This window comes from Arachis ipaensis, chromosome B05, assembly GCF_000816755.2.
Source record: "Arachis ipaensis cultivar K30076 chromosome B05, Araip1.1, whole genome shotgun sequence".
Taxonomy (NCBI): Eukaryota; Viridiplantae; Streptophyta; class Magnoliopsida; order Fabales; family Fabaceae; genus Arachis; species Arachis ipaensis.
The window spans coordinates 119778768-119805310 of NC_029789.2; the positions used below are offsets into that span (position 1 = coordinate 119778768).

The 26543-nt window shown below is 33.8% G+C and overlaps 1 protein-coding gene across 1 annotated transcript; it reads right to left on the reverse strand.

Moving 5' to 3' along the window:
- LOC107643927 (mannose-1-phosphate guanyltransferase alpha-B) lies at nucleotides 1229–26015 on the reverse strand. Its single transcript, XM_016347685.2, has 15 exons — nucleotides 25469–26015; nucleotides 24992–25089; nucleotides 24814–24914; nucleotides 24618–24696; nucleotides 24411–24471; nucleotides 24167–24213; nucleotides 23977–24069; nucleotides 23776–23866; nucleotides 23543–23591; nucleotides 3213–3329; nucleotides 2984–3131; nucleotides 2763–2855; nucleotides 2617–2685; nucleotides 1797–1839; nucleotides 1229–1651 (listed from the first exon to the last, which is right to left on the reverse strand). Exons 1-15 carry the CDS (start codon nucleotides 25524–25526, stop codon nucleotides 1551–1553), a joined length of 1248 nt encoding a protein of 415 aa, XP_016203171.1. The 5' UTR covers nucleotides 25527–26015; the 3' UTR covers nucleotides 1229–1550.

Below are 26543 nucleotides of genomic sequence, written 5' to 3' on the forward strand. Positions count from 1 at the left end.
TTTGAACTTGTGTATGGTTTTAATCATTTAACTGTTTTGGACTTATTACCTTTGTCTTTGAGTGATCTTATTAGCTTGGATACAGAAGGTAAAACTAAAAAGGTTAAAGCAATGCACTTGAGAGCACGAGAGTTGGTTGAAAAGAAAAATATGTTGACAGTTCAAAGGGTGAATAAAGGTCGATGATAATTTGTTTTTGAACCTGGTTACTGGGTATGGGTTCATTTGAGCAAGGAAAGGTTTCCTAGTAAAAAAAATTCAAGTTAGACCATAGGGGTGATGGTCCATTTCAAGTGCTCGAAAGAATCAATAACAATGCTTACAAGATTGACCTTCCAGGTGAATATAATATGTCAGCTACTTTTAATGTCTCCGACCTATCTCCTTTTGATTTGGATGCAGATTCAAGGACGAATCTTTTTCATGAGGGAGGGAATGATACGAGCTCTGTGGGACAAACTGAGAACTGTCATATACTAATTGGTCCAATTACAAGAGTATCAACTAAGAGAATAAAAGAAGGTTTTGCAAATATGGCTAAATCATTTGTTCAGGAGATGCATCAAGAATTGGGCAAGACAATGATTAACAATTATAGAAAGTCAAACATATTACTATTTACAAGATGTATTGAAAACTCTCGTTAGTCAAGATGAATTAAATAGGCATCACTTTTTTAGTATTTATTTTATGTTTATGTTTATTTTAGTTTGTTTTGTTTGTTTTAGACCTAGTTATGATTTGATCCATTTTTATGTTAGTGAACATATGAGTTGGAGTTTTAACCTTATGAGATATAAAAACTCTTTAAAACCTGATAGCCACTTTTTTCCCCTTAATTTTTGGTGAATGAAACTTTTTTTTAATTTTTTTTGAAAAACTTAGATGTGAACGGGAGAAGTAGAATGATTCCCTTAACTGTAGCATCAGGAAATTAAATTGAAGTAGAGGAGTCCTATTCTTTAATTTTTCATCTTACTCTGAGTTACGTTCCATATCACATAAAATGTGAGGTGAGCTCATCACTTAACAGAAAAGATTTTCTTTAGTTTCAGCTATATAATTGTAACAAGAGTAGGTGAGCTCAAGTTATCATACAGATTAATAGCAGAAGTTAATTTATTATAAATTAACTATTGAAATGAATTAGTTATTAAAATGCCAATAAGTGCAAAATTACAACCATGCAATGTATACATTAAAAATCAGCTACCAAATCAGTCACATGTATAAAATATGTGTTAAAATATAAAATACATATTAAAAATAAATTAAACACCACATGTATTTATACACAAATACATAATGAGCATTTTGTGTCCATATAGTAGTTTTGTAAAACTTAATATCTACTATAAGTCAATGGCTGAAGAAATGTCATATACTTGCTAATAATTTCATTTGATAGCACCGCGGATGTGTGCATGGAATCGAGTACTAAGCACAAATGTAGCCATTTTTGGCTTCAAAACTAGAAATCATACATAATCCCATGCAAGATCACAAGCAAAAGAAGAGGCCAACACTAGGAGCAAAGCAATAAGGGGAGTTTACAAAAGAATCTCATCTTGAACTCTCACATTTAAGGTTTTGTGTGGAAGGACAATGCTATTAACAACCACAACCTCATCCTCTACTATCACAGATTCTCCTGGATTCACCAAATTAACCGAACAAAAATTCGCACAATTAGTACGTTTAATTTTTCTCTTTCATACTTCCTTAACATCAAGAAAATATTGAGGATAAAAATAAATAAATGAGAAACAATATTCAGAGGTGGTTGAGAAAAATACCAAGCAAAGTAACCCCAAGTTTTGCATTGTAATCTCCGCTAGCCTGAATTGTTTTATCAAGTTAGCTAATACATTGAAAAATAAATGAAATATAACGATAGAAGGTGAAAATGTAATGAAGTAACACTGTCAAGAGGTCATGAATGTGGCACATTGCCGTCAACATGATTGATTATAAAAATGTAAGAGGCTAGTTCAGGGAATGGATTTCTTAATTGGAAATTACATTTGATATGGTTAAATGGATTTTCCTGTTGAGAGCTAGAGGGAACATTCATGCTAGGTAAAGGCCAAGAAAAGTATATAATGTTAAATTTCAATGTTGTACAAGATTTAAAATGATTCGGTTATAGTCATAGGGATGTTTGACAACAACCCATATATTGGTTTGACAAAAGTTTCCATTATTGGATGGGGTGTGTGACCCATCCCATGTGGATCTCACGCTCTATCAGTGTATGAAACCAGAATGAGTACAAATAACATATCTCTTGTCAAAATCATATTACAACTAAATGCTAGTTGTTAAACATGTCTTCGAAAAATAAAGCAAACTAGGCCATGCCTTTTCTACGCTTAATGTTATTCGATGTAGTAACAGATTATGCTCTGGTGCTCGGGCTGAAGATGTGTGTAGTACTATTCATAAATGTGAATATCTACTTTCCAAAGTTAATGACATTATAATGAATTATTCTAAGTTTCTAACTGCCTCAATCTATCAGATATACAGATGGGGTACATTGTTCTAAGAGAAAACACAAAACATGGGTTTAGTTTTCAGAATTATTTGAATCAAAATCAAAATTTATAAACTTGCCTGGATACGGGCCCAGCGTCCAATAGAAGATTTCCATCCGACAATTGCATGAATGACAACAGCATTCTCCTGTTAAACAAAACAAAATATAAAACAACATAGTGGAAATGGTGATGCATTTCAAACTGATAACATTGTAAACCAACCTTAATTTCTGCATCATCTAGGATGATACAATTTATGAGCCTTGCACCAGCTCCGATACGAGCATTTGCAGATATTGATACACCAGGGCCAATCTGTTCAATGACACTTGCATAAGTCAATTTGCAATTTTGCATGCCATAAGGTATCTAATGTGGCAGATGATTTTTTTTATAAAATATTTGTTTTTATTTATTTATTTTCAAAGCTCTTAAACATTAACCTTTGCTGTTGGATGCACTTTAGCAGATGGGTGAATATAAACATCACCACTGATGCTGGCTTTCTTATTACCATCTCCATTTGCCAATAGTTGTGGCGAGATGTGACGAAATTGGGAAAGATACAAGGCAGAACATTTTATGGACATTCTGCAGAAATTAAGTCATCATTTCTAATGATAATTCCCCATTAAGGAAACTATGAACAAGTAACTTATTAATCAGGCATACCCAGGAGTTTTGATTTGTTCCCAGAAGTCTTTGGTTTCATAAATGTATAACTGTTTCTTCCCCGCAAGAGGTGAGAGGATATCTTGATCCAATCTGACATAATCGGAAGAAAGATTCCTGCAGAAGAGTTCTTCAAAGTCAGATGTAACAATGAACCATGGTTCTAATGCTACAAAACAGAAAGTAAACTGTCGCTGTAATTTCCTCGCTGTATGTAATTGATTTATTTCTTCCAAAAGCTTAATGATCTCAATATGTGATGAAAAATGTATCCTCAATAATGAAGGCTAAGCTGAGAAACTAAAAGAGAGAAATGAAGCAGGCAATAGCTCGTTATTCACAAGGCTCAAGTTGTACCAAAAGAAGTAGATCCTATATATAAAATTATACACAAAAAACAATTACAAATGGTTTTGAAATAAGAAAAAATTCTTCCTCCCTGGTACTGGCATTGTGGTGCATCTACCATGCATCATACCCCAGCAGCAGGGGTGGAACCTTGTGTTGCCCAATTACCATGTTTCTTGTAAAAGTACCTTCTCTTTTTCTTTTCTTTTCGCTCAAGTTGTTTTATGCATATCATAGTTTAATTACGTATCCAATAGTTTAATTCTCTTTTCCTCTCTTATATTTTTTCTCCACCATAAATGATTCTATACTTAAGAATTAGAACCTTTTATGTTTCTTGTTTGAAATGTATTACTCGTACAATATTTTATGTCACCATTGTATACGAGACTTTAAAATATCCTCTCCCCCCCTTTTTCTCTTTACACAATTCTGTAAAAAAAGACTAGCTCCGCCCCTGCCAGGCAGTGCAGGTAAAATCTACCCAATCAGTTTGCTGACTGAACCATACACCTCATGGTTATTTGAGAATGATGCCATGTGGAAAATATTCCAAACAATATATTTATGCACGACTAAAAATCAACCATGCTACGTGAATTGGCTACTGAGAACAGATACATGTATTTTTGACATCTTATAAAAGAATTGGTTAGACTACTGTACACAAGTTTGATTATTCATCCATTGCAGATTTGGTTATTCTATTATTCTGGTAAATGATTATTTAGTTGAAAAAATGTGTGAATCAATATAAATATATATAAATACATGGTGGGTGATTTAGTGGTTGATTTTTAGTGTACAAGGAGTACTTTTGGAAAAACACCTTATGACTTCATAACAAAACTCAATTAAATTCTTACTTTACCTATACCTAACAACTTAAACTTCTACGAGACATGATTTATAATATGATGTTTGAACTTTTATGATCAAAAGATCTAAAGTGTAAGAAATTATATTATATTATGTCTCGTGTGTGATATGTCTTATTTTATTGGTTTAATAAATATTTATTTAATTAAATAATAAAATAAAAAAAGTTGTATCGTTATTTAAAAAATATAACCAACTTGATAGAAGTTAGTTTTTATGAAAAGAAAGCTAGAATTTAGTCCTGTATTCCTATCAATTAAGTCTTTCTTCTTTACTCACCATTAATAACTTAATTGAAGAAAGAAATAAGGGAAAGAAATAGATAAAGTAAATTCATCCTAATACCATTATCATCATGGATTAAGATTAGTAACTTCTCATTTCTATTTGTGATAATCATGAATTTCAAGATCCTTTTTTTATGAATGATAATTTTATGATGTACACTAAAAAATTATATATTGAGTTTACATGTGGTATTAAAGCTTTTAGGTTATGAAATTTGTGATTATCCATAAAAATAAAAATTTTACTGCAAAACTAATTTAGCACGAAATCTGTAGTTATAGGAACTTGTAACTATATTTTTAGTTTACATGTTTTCGTGTATGATTATTTATTGCAAGATATTTATATGATTATAATGGATTACAATGTTTGCACATATATACGATGAATGTCGTATGAATTAAATGATCAAGGCATGGCATATTACTTTGGTGAAGTTACGTTATGCTATTATGCTTGCATATCATGTTCACATACATAATTGACCATTATGAACGGTAGATTTTGCTTTCTTTAGTAATCATATATTTTATTTAGTAAATGAATGTATATGTAGTATGGTTTTGTCTTTTATTTTTGTAATAATAAAAAAAGTTTTGTATTGAAATTTTGAGATTTGTTAATTACCAAAATGGTCAAATCTAAAAATTTTAGTTAATTCCATGTTTATAAATTTGTGTCAATTACATATAAAATAGATGTTAAATGATAATTATTTTTATGTTAATTAAAGTTCATTATTATGAGACATTTAAAGATCACCCAAAGGTTGATTAGTTAATCTTATAATTAAGGAACATGATTGTTAGCATATGTGTGTTGTTACTAGTATCTAAATATTCAAAGATATTAAATATTTTTAATTGGTGCATGTATCTTTGCTAAATAAAATTAAGTTTATTAGCATCATTGTGTTATTGTATATTGATATATCACTCAAAGAAGAATATTAATATACTTTGAATGTTTCTATGAATACTTTTTGAATATGAATAATGTGTTATCTTATGACTCAATGTTAATATTAAGTATGTATTAATTGTAGCAATTCTGCGTTGCATCTGCATGCTACATCTGTTCCAATGTTCAATGGGCTGAATTTTTTTGATTGGTCTAAAAAAATCCAATTTCACATTGGTGTATTGGATCTTGATTTGGCACTTCAAGTTCAGATAATGGGCTGAATTTTTTTATTGGTCTAAAAAAGTCCAATTTCACATTGGTGTATTGGATCTTGATTTGGCACTTCAAGTTCAGAAACCTGTTGCTATTACTGTTCTTAATAGCAACGAAGAAAAAGCTTATTATAAAGCTTGAAAAAAATCAAACAGGCTTAGTCTTATGCTCATGCAGATGAGCATAGCAAACATCAAGTCAGCTCTTTCCAAGACTGATAATGTTAAATAATTTATGAAGCTTGTGGAAGAGCACTCTTAAATTGTTGATAAGTCTCTTGTTGGGATATTAATGAATACTTTGACCACTTTGAAATTTGATGGTTCTCATACTATGCATGAGCATGTCATTGAAATGACAAATATTGCAGCACTCTTTGGGAATGAATGTGGATAAAAATTTTCTTATACAGTTCATTTTGAACTCATTAAAGTCTGAGTATAGTCCTTTCCAAATAAACTATAATACCATGAAGGACAATGGAATGTGCATGAGTTGCATAGCATGCTAGTTCAAGAGGAAACCAGACTTTAAGAATCAAGGAAATTATTCCATCCATTACTTGAACCATCAAGGAGTTGGGAAGAAAGTTGGAAAGAAGAATGGAAAGGGAAAGGGAAATGGCCATTAATTAGAGACTGCTGAGTCCTCTCCCAAAATCCAAAAGAAAGACAAGTATCATTTCTTCAAGAAACCTGGACACTTTCAAAATAATTGTCTAAAGAAGAAGACTTGGTTTGAAAAGAAAAGTAATAAGCTTAATTATGTTTATGTATGTATTGAATCAAACTTAATTGAAGTTCCTCGTAATACATGGTGGATTGATTATGGAGATACAACTCATGTTTCTAAATTGATGCAGGGATTCCTTACAACCTAAACCATAAGGTCAAATGAAAAGTTTGTCTACATGAAAAATAAAGATAAAGCTTCAGTAGAAGCTGTTGGGACTTATCGTTTGATTCTTGACATTGAATATCATTTAGATTTGCTAGATTTTTTTTTATGTACCAAGTATTTCTAAGAATTTAGTTTCTTTATCTAAATTTGATGTTGTTGGATACTCCTTTAATTTCTTTAATAGTTGTTTTAGTTTGTTTAAGCACAACTATATGATTAGATCTAGCATATTTTCTGATAGTTTATATAAATTTAATCTTGATAATTTATATGCCGAATTACTTATGACTTTACATCATAAAGTTGGCACTAAACATGGTTTAGTGAATGAACGTTTTGCTTGTGGCATAAATGTTTAGGACACATTTCTAAAAAAAGAATGGACAGATTGATAAAAAATGACATTCTTCCAAATTTGGATTTTACTGATCTTAATATTTGTGTGGATTGTATTAAAGGAAAGCAAATAGAACACACAAAGAAAGGAGCCACAAAAAATACCCAACTTAAAATTATACAATTGACATATGTGGATCCTTTGATGTAAACTCTTTCAATAAAGAAAAAATATTTTATCACCTTTATTGAGATTATTCACGTTATGGCTATGTCTATCTACTTTATGATATATCTCAGACAGTTAATGGTTTAGAAATTTATATAAATGAAGTTGAAAGACAATTGGACAAAAAGGTGAAAATTGTTTGATCTGATAGAGATGGTAAATATTATGCAAGATATGATTAAAGAGGATAAAATCCAAGTCCATTTGCTAAATTTTTTGAAAAACGTGGTATATGTGCTCAATACACAATGCTAGGTACACCTTAACAAAACAGTGTATTAGAATGGCAAAACCGTACTTTAATAGAAATGGTTAGGACAATGATGAGTAATACATTTTTACCTATATTATTGTGGATGTATGCTTTAAAAACTGCTATGTATTTATTGAATAGGATTTTTAGTAAGGCAAATCCTAAAGTTCCTTTTGAGTTATAAACCGAAAGAAAACCTAGTTTAAGGCATCTACATGTTTGGAGATGTCAAGCTTTATAATCCACAAGAAAAAAAAAACTTGATGCAAGAACAATCAATGGGTATTTCATTGGTTATCCAGAAAAATCAAAAGGGTACAGATTTTATTGTCCTACTCATAGTACAAGAATAGTTGAAACTGGCAATGCACAGTATATTGAGAATGACGAGATTAGTAGGAGTACAACTTCACAAAATATGGAGATTAAAGAAGAATACAAGTTCCTTCAACTTGTACTTCTACTTCTAGAGTTGTTATTCCATATATTATTGAGCCCAATAACAATCAACATGAACTACACATTATTAATCATGTTGTTGTTGGACTAAATAATAATCAAGAGGAACAAGAACTTATTATTCCCATGATTAATGAGGAGCTGATAATAGAACAACCACAAGAAATGTCATTAAGAAGGTTTTAAAGAAAAAGAAGATTTGCAATTTCTAATGACTATGTGGTGTATTTACAAGAGTCAGACATTGACTTGAGTATTGCTAATGATCCAGTTTCTTTCTCACAAGCCATTAATGGTGATAATGTTGATAAATGGTTAGACGCCATGAAAGATGAGCTTACAATGGAACAAAATAAAGTATGGGACCTTGTGAAAATACCTAAAAGATACAAGAGAGTTGGGTGTAAATGGGTCTTTAAGACTAAGTGTAACTCTCATGGCAACCTTGAACGCTACAAGGTTCGTCTTGTTGCCAAAGGTTTTATTTAAAAGGATGACATTGATTACAGATAAACTTTTCTACCAGTTTCTAGAAAAGACCCTTTAAGAATTATCTTGGTTTTAGTGGCTCATTATAATTTAGAGTTACACTAAATGGATGTAAAAACCGCTTTTTCTAATGGGAATTTAGAAGATGTTTACATGGATCAACTAACGAAATTTTTAGTTGAAGGAAAAAAACATGTTGTGTAAACTTAAAAAATCACTATATGGACTTAAACAAGCATCCCGCCAATGGTTTATCAAATTTAATGATACTATTATATTCTTTGGATTTAAGAAAAATACCGTTGATCGATATATATATTTGAAGGTCAGTGAGAGTAAATTCATTATTTTAGTTCTACATGGTGATATTTTGATTGCATCTAATGATCTTAGTCTATTAAGCAAGATTAAGAAATATCTCTCTAATAGCTTTGATATGAAAGATATGGGTAAGGTAAGTTACGTGATTGGAATAGAAATATTCTGAAATAGATCACAAGGATTATTAGTATTGTCTCAAGAATCATATATTAATAAAGTATTAGAGAGATTCAGAATGACACAATGCTCAACATCACCCGTTCCAATTCAAAAAGGGGACACGTTTAGTCTCATGCAATGTCCAAAGAATGATTTGGAATGGAAACAGATGGAAAGAATTCCATATGCATATGTTGTTGGGAGTTTGATGTATGCTCAGACTTGTACAAGGCTAGATATCAATTTTACAGTTGGTATGCTTGGCAGATATCAAAGTAATACAGGATTGGATCATTGGAAAGGTGCAAAGAAAGTTTTAAGATATCTGCAAGGGACAAATAAACACATGCTTACTTATAGAAGATTTAATCACCTTGAAGTGATTGGATATTCAGATTTAGATTTTGCTAGTAGTGTAAATACAAGAAAATCCACTTTTGGTTATTTGTATCTATTAGTTGGAGGAGCAATATCATGAAAGAGTGCAAAGTAGTCAGTAACTGTTACTTCTACAATGGAAGTTGAATTTGTGGCATGCTTTGAGGCCATAATTCAAGCTAAGTGGTTACGGAACTTCTTTTCAGGGCTTGGAATTGTTAACAATATTGCTAGGCCGTTGAAAATTTATTGTGATAATTCTGCAGTAGTCTTCTTTTCTAAAAATGACAAGTATTCCAAATGTGCTAAGCATATGGAATTGAAATACTTTGTCATTAAAGAAGAAGTTCAGAAACAAAGAGTGTCAATAGAGCACATTAACACCAATATTATGGTTACTGATCCTTTGACCAAAGAGTTACCGCCCGAAATATTTACTAGTCCTACTGAAAAGATGGGTATTATGTGTTTATAGGATCAATGTATGTTTAATGAATTTTGTGTTGTATGAATATTAACAATTTGAGCTCAAATGAATTAATGTTTCTGTATTACCTGATTTTTCAATTTGTTGTATCAATATGAGAATTAGAATAAGTAGATATTGTCTTACAATGAAGGCATTATTGTTGGACTAATTATGTTATATACTTCCTAATTATGGCTCATGTTAAAAATGTAACTAACTTTGTAGTACATAGAAGGGACTATATCGATTAGGTGACGTACAACCGCTATGACTCATGTTAGTTCTATTTTTATCATGATAAATTAAGCTATGCATCTAATTGCTTAAAAATGTGCATTATGATAAATATATTTCTTAAACCATCAATTGAAATAACCGCACATGAGCCAAGTGGGAAAAGATAAGAAATTATATTATATTATGTCTCATGTGTGATGTGTCTTATTTTATTGATTTAATAAATATTTAATTAAATAATAAAATAAAGAAAGTTATATGGTTATTTAAAAAATATAACCAACTTGATGGAAGTTAGTTTTTATAAAAAGAAAACTAGAATTCAATCCCCTCTTCCTATCAATCAAGTCTTTCTTCGTTCACCATCAATAACTCAATTGAGGAAAGAATTAAAAAGCCAAAGGAATAGATAAAATGAATTCTTCCTAATACCATTATCACCATAGATCAAAATTAGTAATTCTTCTCATTTCTATTTGTAATAATCATGAATTTCAAGATCCTTTTTTGATGAATGATAATTTTATGATGTACACCAGAAATTATATATTGAATTTACATAAAGTTCAACTTTTGTTTTCTGCATTTTTTTAAAGTAAAACTCTACCCCGGCTCTTAACCATTTCGTTAACTCTCATTCCGCCCTTCATCGATTGAAAAATGACATTGCAGCACCTAACGATTAACTTCGCTAGACATTCTATCTCTTCCGTTAATGTCTCTGTCTAGAACTAATGGATTTTGCCTATGTATCACGTTAACTGATGATGTGTCAAGGAACCATTCCAAAGAATAAAACATCCCTTGTTGTGTCAGCAATATGCTGCAGTAAAATAGGACAATTAAACCCCTAAAAAAATTTAGGAGACACTTAAATTTTTAACTATTTTAAACATAGACACATAAATTCATAATGAATCATGAAGTAGGACAACAACAACAACAACAACAACAACAATAACAACAACAAAACCTTGTCCCACTAGGTGGGGTCGGCTACATGGATCAAACAACGTCATCGAGCTCTATCATGTATCATGTCTACAGAGAGACCGTTTATATGTAAATCTTGTTTGACCACCTTATAGATGGTCTTCCTCTGTCTTTCACCCCTTGTCCATCTTCCATCTTATCCACCCTCTTGACTGGGTGCTTGTCGGTCTTCTTCTCAATGTCCAAACCACTGGAGACGCAATTCTCCCATCTTTTCCACAATAGGTGCTACTCTCTCTCTCTCTTTCTCTCTTATATATCTTCTATCCTTATTCTATCCAATCGCGTATGACTACTCATCTATCTCAACATTTTCATCTCTGACACACTTAACTTATGTCCGTGCTCTCTTTTGGCCGCCCAACACTCTGTATCATAAAGAATAGCCGATTTGATAATAGTATGACAGAATTTATCTTTAAGTTTTAAAGGCACTATTTTGTCACAAAATCAGACGCACTCCGCCATTTTGACCAACCTGCTTGGATTCTATGATTTACATCCTATTCAATATCTCAATTATTCTGTATGATGCACCTGAGATACTTAAAACTTTTAACTTTTCTTAAAATGTTTTTTCCAATCTTCACCTCTATATTAGGGTTTTTTTCCTTCGACGGCCAAACTTACATTACATATATTCCGTTTGGCTATGACTTATGCGGAAATCATACACTTCTAGAGCTTCTCTTCATAAATCCAAGTTCTTATTTAAGTCTTTCCATGACTCTCCCATAAGGACGATATCATCAGCAAAAAGCATGCACTATAGCACAAGCTCTTGGATATACTCTGTGAGTACTTCCACGACTAATGTGGAAAGGTATGGACTTAAGAATGATCACTGGTGTAATCCTAAACCAATAGAAAATTTCTCTGTCACATTACCTTGAGTTTTCACACTAGTTATAACCCCATCATACATGTCTTTAATTGCACGAATATATGTATTTCTCACTCTTTTCCTTTTCAATCTATAAGACCTACATTGGCACCCTATCGTATGCTTTTTCCAAATCAATAAATACTATATGTAAATCTCTTTTATTACTACGATACCTCTCCATGATCCTTCTTAACAGGTATGTACCTTCAGTGGTGGATCTGTCTAGTATAAAATCAAATTGGTTCTCTGTTACTTGTGTCTCTTGTCTCAACCTCCGTTCTATAACCCTTTCCCATAACTTCATGGTATGGTTCATGAGCTTGATCCTTCTATAGTTTTCGCAACTATATATATCCCCTTTATTCTTGTAGATAGGACAAGTATACCTAAATTTCAACAAGCCATTATATTTGCTGTACTGGTTGCTGGCCTTGGTTGGCAGCAGCCTCTCCTTGCTCCTCCTTCTCTTTCTTTTTCTCTGCAAAGTCCTTATATGAGCATAGTAAAAACTACCTCATCAAGTTCAATTCCTTTCAATTTTTTTTTCTTGATCTCCAATAAAAATTTCATGTCCCCATCTTTGCAATATCCATCTATTAGTGTTGTGAACATGATCCTGTTAGATTTTAAACATCTCACTCATCTCATTCACAAGTTTCTTAACTTCTTTCAAATCGCAAATCTTGCAAAGGTTATTGATCAGCACATTGTACGTGATCAAGTCCAGCTTAATGCCTTGATTGATCATTACCTGATAATTCTTCCAGACCAAATCAATTTTTCATATTTGCATTGTCCATCAATCAAAGTGGTAAAAGTAACACCATTCAAGACCAACCCTTTCTTGCACATGTCATCAAACAAAATCTCTGCAACAGAAGAAGCAACAGCAAGGAACTAAGGCTACTACCAACCAAGGCCAACAACCCGTGCAATAGCAGGTACAATAACTTGTTGAAATTTAGGGATACTTGTCCTACTTCATGGTTCATTATAGGTTTATGTTTAAATTGGTTAGGGGTTTAAGTGTCTCCTAAAATTTTTTTTCAGAGATTTAATTGTCCTATTTTACTATAGCAAATTGCTGACATAGTAGGAAGCATTTTGTCCTTTGGAATGGTTCTTTGACACGTCATCAACTAACGTGATACATAGACAAAATCTGTTAGTTCTGGACGAAAACATTAATGAAGGGAGTAGAATGTCTAACGGACTTAATCGTTAGGGAACCGCAATTTCATTTTCCAATCGATGAGGAGCAGAATGAAAGTTAACGGAATAGTTAAAGGCCAGAGTGAGGTTTTACTCTTTTGAGTAAATGCCCTTTTCGGTCCCTAACCATTTGCCCAATGGACTTTCCACTCCCTAAGAAATCTAAACACCTAAATCGGTCCCTATCTAATAAAGTTAAAATTCATTATAAGATGCAATGTCCCTCTCACCTTTGTCTATGTCAAGTACAATGGAATCCTATGATGGAAATGTGGAGTATAGAGGAAAGACAAACCAAAGAAACAAACATTCATTAATGAGGGAAGTAGTTACATTTCAATTTCTTTCTCATACTTGAATTTTTCCATTCAGGCATAATTACGAGGAAAGCATTTCATGACAATTTCCAATTTCACTTCATCCTCTGGAACTGCTTAAAAATATGCACAAAGTATATGCATCTACATATAGACATACGAATGACTACATGCAAAAAAAATTATATCTAATTAGAAAGGTAAGTAATTAGATATCCAAAGTGTTAGGCTACTTGACCAAAATCTCATGAGCTCCATATCTTGAATTTAGTTTAATCATTAATGAAGACAAATGTAATTTAAAAATTCCATTCATTCGTACTCGAAATTTTTTTCTCTGTCATTTATTCCAATTAAAAAATATAAAATCTAAGAAGGGCACATTTTATTGTGAAAACACCTCATAACATATTTGAGTTACCACCCCAACTCAAAAAATATGAAGACTTAATTCCAACACCTAGAAGCAAGGAATACGTCATCACAAGACTTCAGAAAAGCATCCAAACTAACGAAAAACATTTTGGCTTTAAAATGTGAGCGTGTTGATCAAGCTAGAGCTTTTGAAAAAGAAGCGTTTCTCGGTCATCTACTATAAGTACAAAACAATTTTTCATGTATGTTAAAAGTACTATACAAAGCAAAAAAGTTGTGTACTACTCAAGTACACAGTAAAAGAAAAAAAGATTTTCAATGTCATTATGGCTTACTCTCACTATATATATGTCACGGAGCCTAAAAAAGAACTAAGAAGAATGAGATGCTGCTCAAAAATCTTGCTAAATGTTCATTCTCAAGTTCTCATATTTTCTTCTTTCTTTGGTACACTCTTTTTAGCTCAGAAGAGTTATTTTAACTGTTTGTAATCTAAGTTATTCTTTGTAATATTTTTAACAACACAACATAGAATGTTCGTCATGGATTTTCGCTTTAAGCAAAAATTGAAGAAAATACATCATACGAAGAACCTAAGAACGAGGTGTGTAAAACCTGAGAGATTAGTAAATAATTAGCTATTAATTATTTATTAATCAAGAAAATTAAAAAATTAAATTTTATAGTTTAATGTGGTAGAGAAAATTGAAACGAAAAGTTTGACACTTAATTTAAAGAATTTGGCCCAAGATTGGGTCGAACGGGCCGAACCGAGCAAATCGGGCCCGTATTGGGCCCAAGGCCCAACCCATCTCAGCCCAAGACACTTAAAGAACACCCTCTCTCCTCTCTTAATCATCAAACACGCTACAAGTGCAGCAAGAAAGGAAGAACACTCTTCCAAAGACATAAACCTAGCTTGATCTTTAAATCTTTGTAACTTTTGATTCGGAGTTCCGATCATCGCACCGTTTGCGGCCACACGACCGCAGCGTAGAGCTCTACAAAGCCCATAAGGTTGTGCAAGAGGTAAGCCACGAATTGATTTCAGTTTTCCAGCCCTTGATTTCGAAAATATTAGAATAAAGTGTTGAGATTTTGGGCTCTTTGATGTTATAGGATCCAAATAGCTTGAAGGGAAGGCTTAGTCTTGCCTCTTAGATCCTTGGATAAGGTAAGAGATCTCAAACCCTAGTAAAATTCTTGAATTTAGGCATTTGGGTATTGAGTTGCTATGTTTGGATGTGATATTGTGGTTTAGGTAGTGTGTATGTGTATGTTGGAACTTGGTTGAGGTCTTGGAAAGCTTGGAATAAGCTTTTGGTGTTGAAAATCTGTTCATGGAGGTGTCAAAGCCTTGAGAGCTTGTGAAAAAGTGAAATTGGAAGTGTTCTGAGTTGAGCGGGGAGTCGGCCAAGGTATAGTTTCAGTTTCCTGTATTTAAAATGTAATGTAATGTGAAAACTTAGGCTAGTAACCCTAGGATAGGATTTTGAATTGTTTATGTAATTGTTGGATGATATGGATTGAGTTGAATATATGAATAATGGTTGAATGATTATAAGTGGTGCTAATTGTTGATAAAGCATGTAAAGTTGTAAGTGATATGGATTGATATGCCTAATTGTTGGTAAGGTTGATACTCCTGTTGTGAACATGATTTGGTATGTGATATTGATATGTATACATACTGATTGATGAAATTGAACATTTATTTGGAAATTGAGATGTGAAATGTTGATTAGGAATTGAATTTATTGAATTGAGATTTGGTTAAAAGTGGAAGAATTTGTGGGTTAAGAATTGAATGGGAAGTTGGAAAAATGCTTGATGTTGAATGGCTGAGTTTTGGTTGGTTTTAAAAGGATTGGGAAGTGTATGTTTGAAAATTGAGGCTTGTTGGTTTTTGTTGAAAATTGTGATTTTGGACCAATTTTGGCGGAGCATAACTTAGTCTCCGGACCCCCGATTTGTGTCAAATTTGTTTAGAAATAAAATTGGGTCCGAGATGTTTATGTCGTTCGAAGAACGGAGGAAAAATGTTTTAAAATGAGGAAGTTATGCTCGATCAAAGTTTGGTGCGTAAACTGAAAAAAATGGGACTTAGCAGCTTTTTGTGTTGCTGCATTACATGCGTACGCATGCACCCCTTGCGCGGGCAAAATCGCATGTCCACGCATACGCGTCGCCCACGCGTACGCGTGACATGAGGATTTTGTGTACGCGAAACTCTCGTACGCGACCAGTCGATTCTACCTGGTCCGCATGCATACACGAAATTGAGTAATGCGTACACATAATGGGCCAACATACACGCTCACGCGTACGTGTGACCCTGTTTTCAGCAAATATGATTTTTTGTTTTTTTAAAATAGAATTTCAAACCTATAAGTCTCCATTTGTCATCCTTTTAGTCCTAAGTCTTAATAGTAAGCCTAAGTAATGAGAATAAGTTAGTAAATGTGGTAACTTGTGGATGAAGTAAAGTGAGGATTAATGATAAAACATGATTAATGATGATTGTATGAGTTGCTGAGTATGATGCTGGAATTGTTGTGTGTGTTATGAGCCAGATGACTGTGATAAACATTGAATTATGACTGGGCATGTATATGCATATGATTAATGATTGATTGAGGAAGCTTGAACGTGTGGCGAGTGTGCCGGTGTTGCCTATAGGATTAATGAATGAATCATGATGGAAAGTGTTGGATGTTAATGTGCTTGTGTTTTCTCTCTGGTTTGTAAGGGTGACAGGGCACCGATACCCTCTAATGGTGACAGGGCACAGATACTCTCTAATGGTGACAGGGCACAGATTTTCTCTAATGGTAATAAGGCACAACAGAGAGACTGTGCCCGGGTTAGCTACCGGACACGTCGGGTTGGCTAGATAACCGACAGATGAGACACATCAGCCACTAGGACAGACATGCATCATATGCATTTATATGTTTGTTTGGTGTGATTTGTTTAGAATGCCTAATTGACTACATAAATACTCGCTACTTGTTTAATTGTTGTATCTGCTTTCTGTTTGTGATTTTCTTTCTTGATATAATTGTGTTTGCAATATAAATTTACCGATGGCGGTTGGGAGGTTCGGAGGAGTTGGAAAGGGGAGTTTTAGTTAGACTGAAGATCCTTAGTTAGTTGCCTATTTTCATTTCTCATGATTTAGTTATGTTTATAAGCTTTAATTATATGTTGGAAGTTCTAGGATAGCCTAATTGTTGGTAAGGTTGAGACTCCTGTTGGTGAACATGATTTGGTATGTGATATTGATATGTATACATAGTGATTGATGAAATTGAACATTTATTTGGAAATTGAGATGTGAAATGTTGATTAGGAATTGAATTTATTGAATTGAGATTTGGTTAAAAGTGGAAGAATTTGTGGGTTAAGAATTGAATGGGAAGTTGGAAAAATGCTTGATGTTGAATGGTTGAGTTTTGGTTGGTTTTAAAAGGATTGGGAAGTGTATGTTTGAAAATTGAGGCTTGTTGGTTTTTGTTGAAAATTGTGATTTTGGCCCAATTTTGGCGGCGCATAACTTAGTCTCCGGACCCCCGATTCGTGTCAAATTTGTTTAGAAATAAAATTGGGTCCGAGATGTTTATGTCGTTCGAAGAACGGAGGAAAAATGTTTTAAAATGAGGAAGTTATGCTCGATCAAAGTTTGGTGCGTAAACTGAAAAAAATGGGACATAGCAGCTTTTTGTGTTGCTGCATTACATGCGTACGCATGCACCCCTTGCGCGGGCAAAATCGCATGTCCACGCGTATGCGTCGCCCACGCGTACGCGTGACATGAGGATTTTGCGTACGCGAAACTCTCGTACGCGACCAGTCGATTCTACCTGGTCCGCATGCATACACGAAATTGAGTAATGCGTACACATAATGGGCCAACATACATGCTCACGCGTACGCGTGACCCTGTTTTCAGCAAATATGATTTTTATTTTTTTAAAATAGAATTTCAAACCTATAAGTCTCCATTTTTCATCCTTTTAGTCCTAAGTCTTAATAGTAAGCCTAAGTAATGAGAATAAGTTAGTAAATGTGGTAACTTGTGGATGAAGTAAAGTGAGGATTAATGATAAAACATGATTAATGATGATTGTATGAGTTGCTGAGTATGATGCTGGAATTGTTGTGTGTGTTATGAGCCAGATGACTGTGATAAACATTGAATTATGACTGGGCATGTATATGCATATGATTAATGATTGATTGAGGAAGCTTGAACGTGTGGCAAGTGTGCCGGGGTTGCCTATAGGATTAATGAATGAATCATGATGGAAAGTGTTGGATGTTAATGTGCTTGTGTTTTCTCTCTGGTTTGTAAGGGTGACAGGGCACCGATACCCTCTAATGGTGACAGGGCACAAATACCCTCTAATGGTGACAGGGCACAGATTTCCTCTAATGGTAATAAGGCACAACAGAGAGACTGTGCCCGGGTTAGCTACCGAACACGTCGGGTTGGCTAGATAACCGACAGATGAGACACATCAGCCACTAGGACAGGCATGCATCATATGCATTTATATGTTTGTTTGGTGTGATTTGTTTAGAACGCCTAATTGACTACATAAATACTCGCTACTTGTTTAATTGTTGTATCTGCTTTCTGTTTGTGATTTCCTTTCTTGATATATTGTGTTTGCAATATAAAATTACCGATGGCGGTTGGGAGGTTCGGAGGAGTTGGAAAGGGAAGTTTTAGTTAGACTGAAGATCCTTAGTTAGTTGCCTATTTTTATTTCTCATGATTTAGTTATGTTTATAAGCTTTAATTATATGTTGAAAGTTCTAAGATTGCCTAATTGTTGGTAAGGTTGAGACTCCTGTTGGTGAACATGATTTGGTATGTGATATTGATATGTATACATAGTGATTGATGAAATTGAACATTTATTTGGAAATTGAGATGTGAAATGTTGATTAGGAATTGAATTTATTGAATTGAGATTTGGTTAAAAGTGGAAGAATTTGTGGGTTAAGAATTGAATGGGAAGTTGGAAAAATGCTTGATGTTGAATGGCTGAGTTTTGGTTGGTTTTAAAAGGATTGGGAGTGTATGTTTGAAAATTGAGGCTTGTTGGTTTTTGTTGAAAATTGTGATTTTGGCCCAATTTTGGCGGAACATAACTTAGTCTCCGGACCCCCGATTTGTGTCAAATTTGTTTAGAAATAAAATTGGGTCCGAGATGTTTATGTCGTTCGAAGAACGGAGGAAAAATGTTTTAAAATGAGGAAGTTATGCTCGATCAAAGTTTGGTGCGTAAACTGAAAAAAATGGGACTTAGCAGCTTTTTGTGTTGCTGCATTACATGCGTACGCATGCACCCCTTGCGCGGGCAAAATCGTATGTCCGCGCGTATGCTTCGCCCACGCGTACGCGTGACATGAGGATTTTGCGTACGCGAAACTCTCGTACGCGACCAGTCGATTCTACCTGGTCTGCATGCATACACGAAATTGAGTAATGCGTACACATAATGGGCCAACATACATGCTCACGCGTACGCGTGACCCTGTTTTCAGCAAATATGATTTTTTGTTTTTTTAAAATAGAATTTCAAACCTATAAGTCTCCATTTGTCATCCTTTTAGTCCTAAGTCTTAATAGTAAGCCTAAGTAATGAGAATAAGTTAGTAAATGTGGTAACTTGTGGATGAAGTAAAGTGAGGATTAATGATAAAACATGATTAATGATGATTGTATGAGTTGCTGAGTATGATGCTGGAATTGTTGTGTGTGTTATGAGCCAGATGACTGTGATAAACATTGAATTATGACTGGGCATGTATATGCATATGATTAATGATTGATTGAGGAAGCTTGAACGTGTGGCAAGTGTGTCGGGGTTGCCTATAGGATTAATGAATGAATCATGATGGAAAGTGTTGGATGTTAATGTGCTTGTGTTTTCTCTCTGGTTTGTAAGGGTGACAGGGCACAGATACTCTCTAATGGTGACAGGGCACAGATACCCTCTAATGGTGACAGGGCACAGATTTCCTCTAATGGTAATAAGGCACAACAGAGAGACTGTGCCCGGGTTAGCTACCGGACACGTCGGGTTGGCTAGATAACCGACAGATGAGACACATCAGCCACTAGGACAGGCATGCACCATATGCATTTATATGTTTGTTTGGTGCGATTTGTTTAGAATGCCTAATTGACTACATAAATACTCGCTACTTGTTTAATTGTTGTATCTGCTTTCTGTTTGTGATTTCCTTTCTTGATATAATTGTGTTTGCAATATAAAATTACCGATGGCAGTTGGGAGGTTCGGAGGAGTTGGAAAGGGGAGTTTTAGTTAGACTGAAGATCCTTAGTTAGTTGCCTATTTTCATTTCTCATGATTTAGTTATGTTTTTATAAGCTTTAATTATATGTTGGAAGTTCTAGGATTGCCTTCGGCTTTCCCAAGACATTATATGTTAGATATGTGGGCACCTTAACTATATTGAGAATCCCCGATTCTCATCCCGTATAATATAGTTTTTCAGATGCAGGTTGAGAAGCACCACTCTGTATTCTGGAGACGCTGATGAAGCGAAGAACTCTTGGGACTCAGGGTCGTATCTTTGTTTATATTTATTATATATATATATATTTACTTTTAGAGGTCGTAATACCTTGCTACCTCAACTTTATGACTTAAGCATAAGACTCTGTGTAGTAGGGTGTTACAAGGTGGTGGCAGATGAAAGATGAGGAACAAAAAAACTTCCTAAGACGAGTAACAGAAGAGGCAAAGTGGGATGAGAATGGAAGTGCGGAGGAGATGTGGAGGAAAATGGCAAAAGTTATTAGAAAAACAATAAAAAAAAAGTTTTGATGAATCTAAAGGGATGGAATCAAGAGACAAGGAGTCCTGATGGTGGAATGCAAGTGTACAAGAAAAGATAAAGGCAAAGAGGGTGTGCTTTAAGGAGTGGTCTTTGTGTCGTAATACAAATAATTGGGAAAAATATAAGACAGCTAAGAAAGAGACAAAAATGACTGTAAATGAAATAAGAACAAGAGCATATGATGGTCTCTACCAGTTTTTAGGCACGAAGAGAGGAGAAAAAAGGTATATTTAAAATCGCAAAGAGCCGTGAAAGAAAAACAAAAGATTTGGATCAGGTTAAGTGCATAAAGAAAAAAGATGAAGAGGTTTTGGCTCAAGAGGAGAAGATCAATGAAAGGTGAAAGAGCTACTTCTACGAGTTATTTAATGAAGGACAGAAGACGCTTCCGAGCCTTGGTCGGTTATGCACGAGGAAAGAAGAGCAAAACTTCGATTACTATCGAATGATTCGAGATTTCAAGTTTAAAGAAGCTCTAAAGCGGATGAAAAATGGCAGGGCAGTAGGATCCGATAATATTCCGATGGAAGTTTGGAAGTGCCTTGGAGATAAAGGCATCAGCTGGTTAACCAAAATTTTTAATGAAATTTTAAGGTAAAAAAAGATGTCAGATGAGTGAAGAAAGAGCACAGTGGTACCTATTTACAAGAATAAGGGGGATATACAAAGTAGTGGAACTATAGAGAGATTAAACTCATGAGTCATACCATGAAGTTATAGAAAAGCGTGCTAGAACGGAGGTTGATGCAAGAGACACAAGTAACAGAAAACCAATTTGTTTTTATACCAGAAGATCCACCACCGAAGCGATATACCTGTTAAGAAGGATGATGGAGAGGTATCGTGGTAATAAAAGGAATCTGCATATGGTGTTTATTGATTTGGAAAAAGCGTACGATAAGGTGCCAAAGAAGATCTTATGAAAGGTTTTGGAAAAGAAGAAAGTAAGGATCACAAATATTCGTGTAATTAAAGACATGTATGATGGGCTACAACTAGTGTGAAGACTCAAGGTGGTGTGACAAAGAAACTTTTCATTGGTATAGGATTACACCAGGAGATCATCTTTAAGTCCATATATTTTCACGTTAGTTTTGAAAATACTCACAGAGTATATATAAGAGCCTGTGTCATTGTGCATACTTTTTGCCGATGATATCGCCTTTATGAAAAAGTCAAAGGAAGACCTAAATAAGAAGTTCGATTTATGGAGAGAAGTTCTAAAAGTATATGATCTATGCATAAGCCATAGTAAGACGGAATATATGAAATGTTAGTTCGACTATAAAGAAAACCCTAATACAGAGGTGAAGATTGGAGAAAACATCTTACGAAAATTTAAAAATTTTAAGTATCTTGGGTGCATCATATAAGATAATGGAGAGATTGAACAGGATGTAAATCATAGGATCCAAGCAAGTTGATTAAAATGGTGGAGTGCGTTTGGTTTTATATGTGACAAAAAAGTGTCTTTAAAATTTAAAGGTAACTTCTATCGCACTACTATGAAACCAGCTATGTTTTATGTTACAGAGTGTTAGGCGCCAAAGCGAAGCAAGAACTTAAGTTAAGTGTGGCAGAGATGAAGATGTTGAGATTTATGAGTGGTCATACACGATTGGATAGAATGAAGAACAAATATATAAGAGACAGAGTTTGAGTAGCACCTATTGTGAAAAAGATGGTAGAATTGCGTCTCAAATAATTTGGACATGTGAGAAGAAGGTCGACAGAGCACCCAATCAGAAAGGTAGATGAGATGGAAGATGGATAAGAGGTAAAAGGCAGAGGAAGACCTAGCAAGACCATCTATTAAGTAGTCAAACAAGATCTACATGTAAACGATCTCTCTGTAAACATGGTACATGATAAAACTCAATAACATTGTTTGATTCATGTAGCCGATCTCACCTAGTGAGACAAGACTTTGTTGTTGTTAATAAGCACATATCTGAATAGTTCCTACACTTGATAATCTCTTAGAACAAGAATTTCAGATCTTGTACATGCAACTATACACACCATTGCTTGTGCTCTGTACTTTGATCTTGTAGTGATCATTTTTAGCCAGAGAAGACTTGAAGCAAGAATATATAAGGTTCTTAAATTTAATGGTGATTTGAATCAAGTTAAACTTGAGAAGGTTTAAGACAATAATATATAAAATTCTTAAACTCTTGAGGATCTGAGTCAAGTTAAGCCTAGGAAGACTTGGAGAAAATATTATCTTGTAACTCTCAATACTTGTTTAGAACTAACCGGAGGCATTATTAGCCGAACCAATATATTTTCTGGTTAACCATCTTTTGAACTCCCTTATCTTTTATTATAGTTTGTTATTTTTGTTTAAGCACCTCAGAAATTGATTTTAAAATGAAACTTAACTTTACATACTGTCTTAATCGTTAGAAATAGGATTTAAAAGTGAACCTAAATTTTCTACTTAAAATATGAATATGTCTAATCTCTTCCGCAGCTCACAAGTCTTAAAACTTGATAAACTTCAAAGTTTCTTTCGATTTCAGGAAAAGGATCTAATCATGATTCAACCTTTTCATGCACTTCTAGTCATTTCAAATCTAAGCTTTAGTTATTTTATGAATTGCTGCTGCTGATGTGAAATGATCAGGACAATCATAAAATATTTCGATCAAAAAATATTTGAAAATTTCTCTCTCTTCAGAAATTATTTGGGTTGTATTGCAAGTCCTATAATAAGTTAATAACTATATTTCACAAGAACAAACCTTGTGTCTGGCTGCATTGCTTCAAAGCTGGAGACACGTCTTAGATTAGCTGAAAATAGAATGCAATATAAATAGAATGAGATTCTATACAATATGACAAACTCAACAAATCTTGAAGTTCCTATAAACGAAACAAATGAATGGTGTGAAGATTTTCAAATGTTTTAATTAAATGCGAGTTCATGTTTAGTTAATTATAAGATATATTTTCTTAGCCTAGGATATTTACTGACCTCTATTTTTCTGCTGAGTAGTAACACCCTCAATTGCAGTAAATATATCTGGTGTAAATATATACACACCACAGTTTATTAGATCACTTACCTGCATTCAGTTGGTTACCAAATAAGATGTCAAAAAATAGCAGGAACAGAGGAAACATTTTCAAACTTTTGTTCGGCAATTCACAGTATAAGCTTATATTATGAACATACAAAAGTTTCAGGTTTCTCAATGTAATGCAACAGTTCATTGGTTACTGGATCAGCCACCAATTCCCCAAATTCACTGGCCGACTCTGGCGAAACCTTCAACATGGAAAATGGATAAATAAAATAAATTGAATGCTAATCACCAAAATTTCATGCTAACAACATAACAATTTTGTGTGTTGTATTGTCCAACCTTAACAACTAATATTGTTCCCATCCCACCATATTTTCTATGAGCATCTGCAAGCACAAGTGCAGACAGTGCCAATTAGTTGTTCTGCCAGCCATGTAAAAATTATTAAGACATTTCAAGGAAGGTTCAGAGTTACAATTCTGCAAACGTAATCCGGAATATGACACAATGAATAGAAAAGGAAGCAGCATCAAAAAGTTGCTTAGACGATAAAGTTATAGTCTAATTTCAGAATAGAAATTACCGAGCATTTCCGGTAGTGGAAAGCTGCAGCAAACATCACAGTTTAGCAAAAAAATATGTGACTGCCATACAAAAAATGTGATCAATGTCATTGGATAATTAATCAGCATGATCACGTAAACCATTTCAGCCATACCATATAGCAAACATATGATAAGCAAATTTATTATAGTCAACAATGGACAAAGACATGGGTAAAGACAAAAACCGGATCATCCTCCATGATTTGATCTCTAAAGCTATAAAGACCACCAGCTGACCCGTGAGGCTTGTCTTCTTTCAGATATCTATTATTAGCATGGAAGACAAAAATAACCAATGCAATCTCAATAAAAAATACTACCATGAAAAAAAAATTTGAAATCCGCTGAAAGTTTATAAGATGATTGGAAGAAACAGCTTACTTAATAGGGACTTTAAGCTCGTTTGAGACGGAGGAAACAAATAATGCAAATTCGCGTTCCTCATGGAAACCAATTAGATAAATCTGAGCCAAATTAGGAATCTGCAAAACACAAACAAGATTTTGAAAACAACATTGCAGACAAGATAGACACGTTTTGAATTTTACAGAATGCATACCCTTTTACAAGCAGAAATTGGGTGATGGACCATGGGTTGTCCCGCCAATGGAAAAAGTGGCTTAGGTATGTCGAATGACAATGGCCTGAATCTAGTACCTTCCAAATCCAAAGACAATACAACACAGAAACCATAGATATCAAAATCCACAAAACGAATCAAGTCCAATTTGACACAAGAAAATCAAATACATCAATATAATATATAATTGCTAAATAGTTTTAATTTGAATTAAAAAAAAAAACAAACAAACAATGTCACTCTACAGGTCTAAACTAATCTAAGATCTGTGGCTCTACTCTTTGTTCGAAGCCTATTGATATCAAACCAAATTGAACAATTGAATCAAGTCCAATTCCACAGAAGAAAACCAAAAATGTGAAATTTCCAAGTGAATATTAGATTAGAAAGATGAGGCGATTAAGAAAATCAAGATTTGGAATGAAAAATCGATGTTCATTGGGGGAGATAACGTACCTTTGGTGGGGCCTCCAACCATGATAACAGCAATGGCTCTTTCTTCTGCAGTTCCCATGTTGACAAAGAGAAAGAGAAAGAGAAGACAGATCCCCCTTCGTTACAGGCTATAGAAGAGAGGAAAGGTCACTTAGTGAGATTGTTTATGAATGAATGAATGAATGGATGAATGAATCTCCTCAACGCAATGAGCACATTGCATTGGGTGTTACTGTTACGTATTTGTTGTTAGGCGCTTAGCGATTTTGTTGTCTTGCAAGTGACACAGAAGGCAACAGAATACCGAAAGTGCAATGCAGCTTCGGAACAGAGAGAGAGAGAGTTTCTTAGCCGAGGCTGTGCTGTTGATGGATTTGTAATTTGTAATTTCTCTAATTCGCGATGAGATCAGAAGACAAAATGGTTCATTGTCGGTACTCTCGGTAGTTACATATCAAACACTACTTCTGATTATTACAGTCGCTTTGGATAATTGGATGGGATGATTTCTTGATTCTTTCTGAATAGCCTGTGTACCTTTTTTTTTTCCCTTTTTATGGAAGATAAAAAAGGACTATTTAGCAATTATTAAAAAACCTTAAAAAACATGTTTTGTTATGGGACCATTTAGTGGTCCAAACGTTCTGGGACTACCGAATTCTGAGCCACATTAATACTACTAATTTTCATAAGTCAAAAGTTCAAAAAAGTTACTTTTAAAATTTTCCAAACGGGTCCCTAATCTATAAAAAAAAGTGAGTAATCTCACATTATTAGATGTAATTTCATATTATTAAGGCTTAGTTTGGTAAAGCTTTTACTTTTTAAAAGTAGCTTATAAAAGTTAACTTTTAAAAGATGGTTTTTTAAAAGTTGTAGCATTTATATTTGGTAAATCAAATTAAAAATTGCTTTTAATAATCACAAGCAACAACAATTGCATTGCCAATGAGTAATAGCTCAAATGGCATAGTCTCCCCATACTCAATTAAGAGGTTGCGAGTTCGAGTCTCCTATCTTTGATAAAAAAAAAAAAAAGCAACAACAATTGCATTTGGTAAAATAGCTTTTAAAATTTAAAAGTACTATAATAGAC